The 11,834-nt window shown below is 44.4% G+C and overlaps 2 protein-coding genes across 5 annotated transcripts in view; one reads left to right on the forward strand and one right to left on the reverse strand.

The window, feature by feature from the left end:
* Rgl1 (ral guanine nucleotide dissociation stimulator like 1) overlaps positions 1-1,510 on the reverse strand; it is a 250,090-nt gene extending 248,580 nt beyond the window's left edge. For all 4 annotated transcript variants that reach the window (XM_029483257.2, XM_029483250.2, XM_029483251.2 and 1 more), the window contains exon 1: positions 1,106-1,510. The gene's annotated coding sequence lies outside the window, so the exon portion shown is untranslated. The remainder of the gene's footprint in view (positions 1-1,105) is intronic.
* A 240-nt stretch (positions 1,511-1,750) lies between these two features.
* Arpc5 (actin related protein 2/3 complex subunit 5) lies at positions 1,751-11,269 on the forward strand. The gene is made up of 4 exons (XM_021155719.3): positions 1,751-2,063; positions 4,018-4,090; positions 7,041-7,217; positions 10,019-11,269. Exons 1-4 carry the CDS (start codon positions 1,921-1,923, stop codon positions 10,079-10,081), a joined length of 456 nt encoding a protein of 151 aa, XP_021011378.1. The 5' UTR covers positions 1,751-1,920; the 3' UTR covers positions 10,082-11,269.
* The last annotated feature ends 565 nt before the right edge of the window (positions 11,270-11,834 follow it).

An 11,834-nucleotide genomic window follows, 5' to 3' on the forward strand; every position in this document is an offset into this window, starting at 1 on the left:
CACTTCTATCAACTGAATGATAAAACTGGAGGGAGTGCCACATTGCTTCTTCACAAGGAAAAGGGAGACACACTTCACATACAGCGCTCTCTCTACATAAACACATACACATACATACATACACATGTGTGTGCCTATAATCAACAACTGTTTGACCCTGACATCTTTCTCTTTTTGATTAAGTCTCTATTCCCAATGTGACTCTTTCATATTTCACTAACTCATCAAGCATGCACTAACTACCTTCTGAATACCTAATTTTATTTTATATGAAAAAAGATACATAAGAAAAAATTAGATTCAGCCCTTCAGAATCTTGGGATCTCTTTCCCTAGCAAGAATAAAACCTATCATTAGGTAGTTTATGAAGCTCGTGCTACATAACCCATAACATATTGCACACATATGCAGAATTTTAGAGTCTTTTCAAAGCATTTCCACGTATTGAACCCTGGGAACACCCTTGTGAAAAGCACATTAGCCCCATCTTAGTAATAAGAAATCCAAGGTTCCAATTTTTAAGCATCATGCCTCAATCATGCAGATTATGAGAGCAGAAAAGTCGAGACTCAGCCACTGCTTCCTGATTCCCAAGCCCAGTGCTCTTTTCCAGTACGGCACAGCAAACGAGAAAACTCAACAGGATGACATCCAGCCTTCTGCTATACGTGAAACCAGGTGGATCTGCATCGAAGCAGGGCACAGCCAAATGTCCGAATTAATTTTATTCTGTAAATACTTGTACTACGGTATATAATACACAGAGCACAGCTATTATTTGATTAATCTTTGTGCCTCTGCCTCAACAGAAGCTCTGATCTCACAAACCGGAATATGGAATATAGCAAAAAGCTGACTTGATGTGCTTCCAGGAACCTTAAACAATAAATAACAACCTTGAAAGTCCAGTCTCTATTAATCCTTGCACTCGCTATTTTTCCTCAGCACTGAAGAGCCTAACTCGCCCACCCTCTTCTGGCATTCTTGCTCCAAATAACTACTTATTTTAAGATGTGATGACTGATTCTAGAAAATGCTACAAGTTTGCCCCAATTTCACTACCCGGCCCAAGCGTCTTTTCCCTCCCTCCAGATGGAGAGAATACCTAGTTCAGATTCTGCAGGTCCGGTCGTGTTGCTGTCACACAGCACTGACAGGTAAGAAGTGACCTTTTCGATTCCGTCCTTGGGGACCTCCCACCGACAGCGTGCCAAGAGTCCAAGCCGGGGAAGGGGCTCTCAGCTCGGGAAGGCAGCCCCCGGCGGCGCACGGTCCGAATGGAAGGCTCCGATCACTAGTTCCGTGCTGGGCATCACTTTGCCTCATACTCCTGCTGACTGCGGGGGACTAGGTTCTGCAACCAGTCCATCGCACCCCACGCGCGAGTCCGGTCACCCACACTTCACACCGGACCCCAACAACCAGCGGCTGGCACCGGCGGCGGCGGCGGCAGCACTCCAGGCCACGCTCCCGAGGTGCCCATAGCCTCTAGCCCAAGACCCTCCGCAAGGCTGGACCGCAGAAAAGCGTTTCTATGGGAACCTCCCGGGAGTCACGTGACGCTCCCCGGCGGCCAATCGCATCTCCGCGCCGCCTCTGCCAGCTTTCTGTCCGCCCTCCGCCCCCGCCTCCTTCTCCAGCCCCGCCCCTTTCCTGCAGCGGGCCCGCGCGTGCGCGGTGCGTCCCGCGCGCTCCCCTGCCGACGCGCGCTCCCGGGGGACGCGGGGGCGGAGCGGGGGCTGAAGGATGGCTGGAAGCTGAGGAGGAGGCCGAGCCCGCAAGCGCGCAGGCCCAGAAGCTTGCAAGCCGCGGCTGCCGGCGACGCCCCAGAGCGGAAGAGGGAAGTGAGTCGGACCGGGCTGGGCTCGCTAAAGGAGAGGCACCGCGGAGGGGCAGGCCAGCGTCGCGTCGCGATCCGGGATGTCGAAGAACACGGTGTCGTCGGCCCGCTTCCGGAAGGTGGACGTGGACGAATATGACGAGAACAAGTTCGTGGACGAGGAGGACGGCGGCGATGGCCAGGCCGGGCCCGACGAGGGCGAGGTGGACTCGTGCCTACGGCAATATCCTTATGCTCGCGGCGGCCGGGGGCTGTGGGGACGCGGAGCCACGCGACCCGCTGTGCCCGGCTCTAGGTGGGGACGGAGGACAGGAGCTCCCGGGGCCAGCAGGCCGCCTGCACCCCGCGGCCGCGCCCGCGAACTTGCCAGAGGCGCCCCGATTCCTCAGGTGCGCGGTCCTAAGCGGCCGCGCCCTCTCCGGGGCACCGCCGGCGTCCTAGTGGGCACCTGAGCCAGTCCCTGCCCGGTGGGGACACGGGCGTCCCGCTTGGAGTCTTGCTTTCCTGTCGGGTGTGTGTGGTTGGCGGAGTCGGGATAGTTTATCCCTAGCCAGGAGAGATGGAGCGGTTCGCAAATCGAGGCCCTCGGTACATTCAGCCCGTGGGCTATTTCATCGGCAGCATTATTTATTAAGAGACAAGGGCTTTGGCAAGGTGGCATTATAATTCATGAACGAGCCGAAGGGAGTTTTCTTCTCCAAAATTCCCAGTTAAAGCTTGGAACCTTTCACCTGCTTAGAAAAGGCCACTAGAAAAGGGATAGCGAATGCATGCAGAGAATCCCTGGGAATAATGTAAGATGAACCCCAGTGAATAAAGCAGAGAATGAGTCAGTTCTATAAATCAATATCGTTTTTCTGAAATTGTTTCCCTTCTAGTTAAAACATGGCTGTCAGTTCCTGGTTCCTTGGTTTGCATATCTGAATATTCATAACCTTGAAATTCATTTGCATCGATCCCTTAGAAAAATAGAATGTTACAAAAACCCAAACTGGAGCTTTATAAAAATCGTATTCATTAAGTCTGTTCATACAGCTCTCCCCTCATCAATTTTCTACTAGATTATAATGAAGAAAGTGAGCAAAAATAGTGGTAACCATAGCATCAAACGTACATATATGTGCCATATAGGTTTAACTTTCATTACCATAACTTTCACAGTTGTTACTAATTTGATTATTTGTTAAAATACTTGGGGTTTTTTTTTTTTTCTTTAAAAGACCATGCAGGCTTGACAGTAGTTTATTACCTACTGTAGATAATTTTTTTATTAGACCTTTTCCACAGAAATGGTGAGCTTATTCTTTGTTTTAATCTTTATGGTGGGTATATGATATTTTATTAAACTAATGTATTTTAGATAATTTCTGGTGATTCCTACTGCTGTGTTCATTATCAATTCAGTCTACCTTTTTGTCAATCCATTTTAAAATATAAAGATATTGTCTCTGGTTCTAACTAGGAGAGACTACAGATTGGTCGGGTACTACAGATGGAGGAACAAGTGACTCTGTTTCTCCTTTTAGGGAAATGACTGTCTGTTCTGACAGTCTGATTGGCCTTCCCCTGCTTGCTAACTCACCAGTGCTTTCAGAGACTGAGTAGGTATGGATGGTCCAGCCCAGTTTGAATAACCTGTCGGAAATAAAGTAAGCTGCCACCTACAGGTCGTGCGGGTTATTACATCATCCAGAGCCCTGTTCATATTAAGCTATTCTTCCATTCTGATTGCCAGAGTAATCAGCCAGCATTTCAGTTAATACACAGTGTAGCTTCAGTATAAAGTTTAGGGTTGTTTTCCAGCAAGAGTCACACAGACAAGATGGTAGACTTTGTTGGTAAACTGCATCATTTGGTGACCTAATAATTCTTAACGCATAGTCTAAGATTTCTTGAATACCCATCTAGACAATTGCGTGTATCTCACTGGAAAGTGTAATCTATTTGACTGATAGAACTGAGGTCAAAACAGTCTTTGCTTTTTTTTTTTTAAATCTATTGTTTAATTTCAGTATTTTTACCATTGGTTGACATATGGGAAACACACCCATGCAGTTTCTAATATTGAGCATAATGACCATGGTAATTTTTGCTACTGTTCAGAAAGTCAAGTCGAAAACCAATATTCCTGTAAATCGGGGGCCATCCTTTTCTGTTCCGCCCTTAACCTTCGTTACAGGAAACATGACAGCTGCTCTCCAGGCTGCTCTGAAAAACCCCCCGATTAACACAAAGAGCCAGGCAGTGAAGGTGAGTTTCAGACTACAGCATTAATCTCTTCTGTTTCACCATCAGCAAAATCCTTTGATGCCCCACAGTTTACCTATTCACCGTCCTTGACACAAGAGTTTACAGTGGGGCTGGTGAGATGGCTCAGTGGGTAAGAGCACCCGACTGCTCTTCCAAAGGTCCGGAGTTCAAATCCCAGCAACCACATGGTGGCTCACAACCATCCGTAACAAGATCTGACTCCCTCTTCTGGAGTGTCTGAAGACAGCTACAGTGTACTTACATGTAATCAATAAATAAATCTTTAAAGAAAAAAAAAAAAAAAAAAGAGTTTACAGTGTGACTTTTGAGACTGAACCACAGTCTATAACCTGGCCTGCCTCCATTGAGATTAAAGGTGTGTGCCACCACGTTCCAGCTTTAAAGGGAGCTTGTGACAAGTAAAAATGTCATGAAAAAAATAGCCCTGAAATGTAGAGTTAGGAGAGTGCTGTGTGGAGTACAGGAAATTTAAAGGATAGAGCCATCACTTTCTGCATGTGCTTCAGGAGGAATCCACTCAGGTTGGATTTAAATGGGCTTGAAAAATAAATTTACCAAAACACACACAGCTGCTTCTTGATTTCCTAATTTTGTAAATATTAAATATTATAGAAAACAAAGCATGCGAGCTTAAAAAGGTGACCTCCATGCTATTCCTTGGGTCCCAGTCACTGCCTTATATGGTATCGCTGCACACCTAAGGAGTTTCTACAAGGGTTTGTGCTCTTTTAAAAAAATAAATAGAATCTTACACTCCAGCTGTGTAGTCATGTACATGATCTTCTTTCCTTAGCAATAGATTATTTCTGTGGCATTTTAACTGCTATACACCAGTATGTAACATCTCATATGCAACTGATCCCTTTTATTGCATGTTAGATTTTCTAGTTTTTCCGCTAAAATTGATCATTTTAAATCTTAAAATTATTTATGTCAATAAAATTCCCAGAAGAGAAACGCTAGCACAAAAATGGCATTCTTTAAAGACTTTTGATACCCAAAGCATTGCCAAATCTCTCGGGAGAGCTTTGTACGTCCGTCCCTGTATCAGCTCTCCACTGATTCTTAGGGAACACTTAGTTGTTTATTGTTTAAAATGCAGGCTAACCAAAGCCCTGTGGTCCAAAAGCCTATATCTCAGGAACCTAAGAACCTTAACTGAAGAGTAATATGTAAATACGTAATAATTATTGCAGCCACAAGACTTTATATAGGGGAATTTTTTTTTCTTTGCTCCTTAAAAGTTGTTAGGAACATCATTAAATTTTCAGGTTTTTTTTTGTTTTTTTTTTTTTTTTTTTTTGGTTTTTTTTCGAGACAGGGTTTCTCTGTGTAGCCCTGGCTGTCCTGGAACTCACTCTGTAGACCAGGCTGGCCTCGAACTCAGAAATCCGCCTGCCTCTGCCTCCCGAGTGCTGGGATTAAAGGCGTGCGCCACCAACGCCCGGCTTTTTTTTTTTTTTTTTTTTTTTTTTTTGGTTTAATTTTCAGTTTTACCCCTTCTGATTTTATGTGGTTTTGTTTGTTTGTTTGTTTGTTGATTTTGTTTTTTGGCAGCTTGTGGATAGGAGGTTATAGCTCTAGATGCAAAGATATATAGAGAAATGTCAGTCAGTCTTTAAACTGAAGAGAACGTTGGCGGTACAAACATTCTGTAAACCCCACCCCTAGGACCTCGGAAGACCCACTGTGTTGAGCAGGAGGAGCAGTGAAGAGCTGAGAGGTCGCTTCCATGTCCCCTCCGCTTAGGCAGTGCGTGAGGAGATACGTTTGCTTCTGGAACAGGCTCTACCAGAGGGAAAGTTTAGAGATGAGTATAGGTAAATCTAACGTCTGTAAGTAGGAAAGTTTAAAAAGTTCTACATGGTTTCAAAAGGGATCTTTTAAGAAAATAACCACTCTTGAAAGATCCAACAAGATAGAATTACATAAATCAGTTTTTTTCTTTGGTTAGGAGTTTTGGGTTTTTTTTTAAGATTTATTTATTGATTATATGTAAGTACACTGTAGCTGACTTCAGACACACCAGAAGAGGGAGTCAGATCTCATTACAGATGGTTGTGAGCCACCATGTGGTTGCTGGAATTTGAACTCAGGACCTTCAGAAGAGCAGTCAGTGCTCTTTAACCGCTGAGCCATCTCTCCAGCCCTGGTTAGGTGTTCTTAAGACCAAGAAGTAAAATTTAAATGTTATAATAAATTGTTAAATTTTCCCATCAGTCTATCAGTCCCCAGTTCTGCCTTCAGTTCTATCAAAAAAATATGTTCCTGAGCTGGACGTGGGGGCACACACCCTTAATCCCACAGCTCAGGAGGCAGAAGCAGGCGGATGTCTGTGGGCTCCAGACCATCCTGTTCTGCAGAGTAACCTCCAGGACAGCCACAGCTACAAGGAGGAACCTGGTCTCTAAAACAACAAACCAACAAAGAGAAGGGGCTCCCTTCTTACCACCTCGACTCACATGCCAGCCAGAAGCAGCCAGTGCTGTTGGAATCACCCCACTGGGCTTCCTGCTTTTGTCTTACTCCTGCCCTCGCTGCTGGCCTCCAGACAGTTTTCTTAAAATGGGAAACAGACTGGGTCACTGCTCTTGAATTTCTCCACTGTGTCGTTTCCCAGTAAAAGCCTGAGCCATTACAGTGGCCTGCTGGCCCTCACGTGGCCTGCCCTCTCCTGTCTCCTCTCTTTTGCTCCTGCTTCTCCCACCACCCAGCTCTGTCACACCAGAATCTTTGGAACACTCTGAACGCTCTGAAACCCACGCTCACAGCACTTGTTCTTCCTTCATCTAATCGCTGGCCATGTTCCCAAGGAGTCTTCTTTCACACCCTCCACGTCAGTCTTGGGATGTCACTCTAGCACGGCCTTTCTAAGATTCTGTTCCCAGCATACACGTGTCTAAATATTTTGTTCCACATTTGCCCTCAGGACCGTGCAGGCAGCATCGTCTTGAAGGTGCTTATCTCTTTTAAAGCTAATGATATTGAAAAGGCAGTGCAGTCTCTGGACAAGAACGGTGTGGACCTCCTAATGAAGTATATTTATAAAGGCTTTGAGAGCCCATCTGATAACAGCAGTGCTGTGTTGCTGCAGTGGCATGAAAAGGTAAGTTTCAACTGGAACTGGCTCCTTTAAAATGGGAAATACCATCTCTGTCACCTGAAAGATGACTTGATTGGACACCTTTATTAAAATGAAAAGCTTACATTTGCTTACCAGCCTTGATCTTAAAGAAGTCCTTTTTGCACTGCATATTTATTTGCATATACTTAGTACATAAGTGATTATGTACTTGAAATATGAATTCTTTTACATTAATCAAAGGATAGAAATAGCCAGGCAGTGGTGGCGCACGCCTTTAATCCCAGCACTTGGGAGGCAGAGGCAGGCGGATTTCTGTGTTTGAGGCCAGCCTGGTCTACAGAGTGAGTTCCAGGACAGCCAGGGCTACACAGAGAAACCCTGTCTCGAAAAACCAAAAAAAAAAAAAAGGATAGAAATAACCCAAGATAATATATTGTACCTAGAAACAGTGGGATGTTACTCATCCATGGAAGGGAATGGAGTTTTTGTACATTCTACAATATAGATAAATCCCAGCAACTACGTGATGGCTCACAACCAACCATCCGTAATGAGATCTGACACCCTCTTCTGGTGACACTGAAGACAGCTACAGTGTACTTATATATAATAATAAATAAATCTTTAAAAAAAAAGTATTTATATTTCTACTTGTGTGAAATAATCTGAAATAGGCAAGCTCAAAGGGATAAAAGTTATGACAAGTTGCCAAAGGCCATGGAGAAGGAGTATTTGCCCAGCATTCGTGGTTGATCTCATGCACTGTAGTTCTGTATTTCAGAAATTGTTATTGGCCATGGATGGAAGTGTATGTCTCTAGAGAGAGGTATCCCAGGCCAAGCTGGTCTACATAATGAATTATATGCTGTATTGGGAGGCTGGGTCTCAGGGAGGAAGAGAAAAGGAAATTATTTTTAGTTCTGTATAAGAATTTAGTAGATAGATGAACCAGGTGACTCAGTTGGGTAGAATTTCCTGCCAGCAAACTTGACAACTTGACTCATTCTCTGAGGCCCACATAATGGACAGAAAGAACTACCTACACACACACACACACACACACATTCACATACATTGTACCCACATACATATACACAAAACAAGTGTAGTCTTTTTAAGTAAACTTTCATACCTAGCTCTTGTACTGATAAAATACTAACAATAACATAGCCGCATCTCTCCATAGAAATGCTGGGATTCCAGATGCTAAGCATTAAATTTGCCTATGATTTGTGTGTGTGTAGATTGTGGGAATGTAACTCTATGAGTTAGCACTTTTCATGTGCTGAGCCATCTCCTTCAGCCCCTGAAAATCAGTTCCTTTTAAAAACCCTTGTCTTAAGTCGGAGTGAAAACATGTGTATAAGATCCAGGACAGCCAGGGCTATACAGAGAAACCCTGTCTCGAAAAACCAAAAAAAAAAAAAAAAGATAAAACTAAAAGGAAATTTTGTTGTTGAGCCTTAGTTAAATCACTTTATCTACATACACTACCAAAGAGCTATTTGTGAAAGCCTTCCTTGCAGTATTCCAGTATCGTACCCGTCCTAAGTACAGTGCGCCCTCTCGCTGAACGGAACTTGTGGAATAATTTGTATGGCCATCTTATTTGGACTCTGTTTGCAGGCTCTCTCTATTCTTGCTCACATTTCATTTATTTCTCTTTGACGGAGGTGGGTAGTTTTTCAAGACAGGGGCTCTGTGTGTAGTCTTGGCTGTCCTGGAATTCACTCTGTAGACCAGGCTTGGCCTTGAAATCAGAGCCATTGCCTTTGTCTCGTGAGGTGCTGGGATTAAAGACATGCACCACCACCACCCAGATTCAGTACTAGAAGGAGAAACTCACTTTGGTGAGGAGAGCAGCACATGGGTTGTCTGGTTTTTCCAGATCTCTCCGGGGTTGACTTTCTGAGTACTCCTCAAGTGCATCTGTACCAGTAGGTCTCTGATGCACCCTTTGCGGCATCTCAGGGCGACTGCTAGAGTGTCCCAACTGGTTTGCACCATTCTGTTTTCTACCCAACTGCTGGAAAGTGACCTAAAATCCAAAGGTATCTTGTCATTCATTGACAACACATTTATTTCACTCTTCCTTAGGCCTCAGCATTACCAGCCTTTCCCTGAGTGCACCCCACCCTCACACCTCCATACTGGCTTCTGGTATCTGGCTGTCAGCTTCCCTGACATCTCTTGCTGTCCGGCTAGGCATATGCCCTTACTCTGCTTTTGTAGAACTCGAAGATAACACACAGCACTTCATACACAATACTGAAATATTCTTCTTGTATAACTGTTAACCAAATAAGTACACCAAAATTTCCAACTGCTAATATTTAATCATGACTCCCAGGTATTCAAGTCAGAGATTCCAAGTTAGAGATCAGCTCTTAGCTCTTAAGTAATATCTTCTTACCATGGGGGGTGGGGGGGTCTGCAAACCGAGTAGAAGTTGGGGTAACTGGTCCCAGCCTCAGGTTCTTCCCAACCTCAGTGAGGGAGGGAGATGGCGAATGTCCTGGGTTTATATTTGAACGTTTTAGTTAGAAACATTGTACTACAGACATCCTGAACATTCTTTAGACAAGGTGTACTAGAAGAGTGACTAGTGTCTGTTTGGAAGTAAGTTCACAGGGGCGGGAGCCCTGAGAGGCTGGTCTTTGTTATGTGTTAAGTCCTAGTAATAAGACTGTCATCAGTCCTATGCTGAGACCGGCCTGGGGCATAGACGGTGCTCAGGAAGAACTTACCGAGTTAATGAGTTCAGGGTTCTGCCTAACCTTAGACTTCCCTTTGACCTCTTCTGTGTATTTGGTTTGTTTTAGGCACTTGCTGCTGGAGGAGTGGGGTCCATCGTTCGCGTTTTGACTGCAAGGAAAACCGTGTAGTCCAGCTGGAACTGGACACCGTTCACAGGAGTGGGAGTTGCTGGTACAAAGACCAAAACAACCAAATGGCACCGCTGCCCTGTGGGTAGCATCTGTTTCTCTCAGCTTTGCCTTCTTGCTTCCTTTTTCATATCTGTAAAGAAGAAAATTACATATCAGTTTCCTTTAATGAAAATTGAAATAATGTGGAGAAAATTTTGTCTCAGTGGGAGTGTTTGATCCTTTCATAACCATGTCAATAATATGTATCCCATTCTGTAATTTATATTCAAGTTTGATTGTGCAATTTCTAACTCTGTTGACTGGTTTAAGGGTTTTACTTTATTTTTAACCAATACTGAGAGATGTGATCAAAGTTGAGGCCAGTTTCCTAACTCATTGCTGGTCAGGAAGTGATCTTTATTTTTAAAAATGAGAGACTGGCAGCTATTAACATTGCAAAACTGGACCACACTTCCCTTATTTAAGCAAAATGTGTTTCCAGAGCAAGTAGTGGGTGAGCCCCACTACCAGTTTCCAGCTTTCTTTCCGCTTGCCTCCAGATGATGCTATAAGTGTAAGTGTGCTACTTCCTGTTAGCATCCAATTCTCATGGCCTCTCAATCTCTTTGTGGTGACCCAGGGTCCGGAGCAAGGAGTCTTGCTCTATATAAATGTATTTACACAATATAAGCGCCTCTGGCACAAACATCCCATTTTCTTCTGGTAATAAGGCTGCCTGGGGAAACAGTCCCAAGTCAGAGACAGGCCTCCAGCAGCCTCTGGATGAAATACTTTCATCAGAAATAAGGTAGCTGCCTTAGCCATTACACAAGTGTTCACTGGAACATTTCCTATGACTTCCCGATGATGTCTTCAGTGTTCTTCAGGTAATGGGGACCTCAGAAGATTTGGTTCTGATCCAAATACACAGTCTGTGTTTCAGCTCAGTGTTTTTTAAGAAAGAAAAATGCCACATAGTAAAAGAACAAAAGTGTTTACTTCGTTGGACAAACCAAATTGATTCTCAAAAAATGACCGGTGCTTGTAAAAAGTTATTACAAAGTAGTTCCGAAACCAACCACCTGAATGTGCGTGGCCGAGAGGGAATCAGCCTGCTTGTCTTTCCCTAAGATGCCAACTCCAGAGTCACTGACTGAGGTGAGAACCAGCGCAGAAACTCTATAAACTGCTGTTTTTGATACCTGCCTTTTTTGTTTTGTTCTGTTTTGTAAAATTATGATAAACTTCAGAAAATAAAATGTCAGTGTTGAATAATTTTTTTTCTTAATTGAATACTTGTAACTCTCCAGTTAGTTAAGGAGAAGGGCATTCAGTGTAGCTATCTGTGTGGAAGGATGTATGAAGCCACGCGATGAGAGCAGGTAGGGAGAAGAGCCACTAAGGATGTCAGAGCACTGCTGAGGCCTTGGTGTGACTCTTACCCTCTGGGTCTCAGCAGGACGGACCAGTGACCTAGATGACCAAATTCCTGTAGCTGTCAAAGGCACTCCCAGCTTCCAAGCTCCCCTTGTTACACCTCAGACCTGTTTCTCACGCCTGCATGCTCAGCAACTCTGTTTTTCAACTGCCCCTGACTGATCCATAGTTTAGATCACAGGAATGGATATAGTAAGGTCTGTCAGCCTGGGCTCTGCTAAGTGGATGGTGAAAATGGCCAAGCAGTACAGCCCAGGAACTGAATCAGGGTGGGTGCGTGGGCTCAACAAGTGTGTCTGTGGGTCGTGGTAACTAACAGACTGCCCAAGTGCTT

This window comes from Mus caroli, unplaced genomic scaffold (assembly GCF_978045245.1).
Source record: "Mus caroli unplaced genomic scaffold, Mus_caroli_1 scaffold_1, whole genome shotgun sequence".
NCBI lineage: Eukaryota > Metazoa > Chordata > Mammalia > Rodentia > Muridae > Mus > Mus caroli.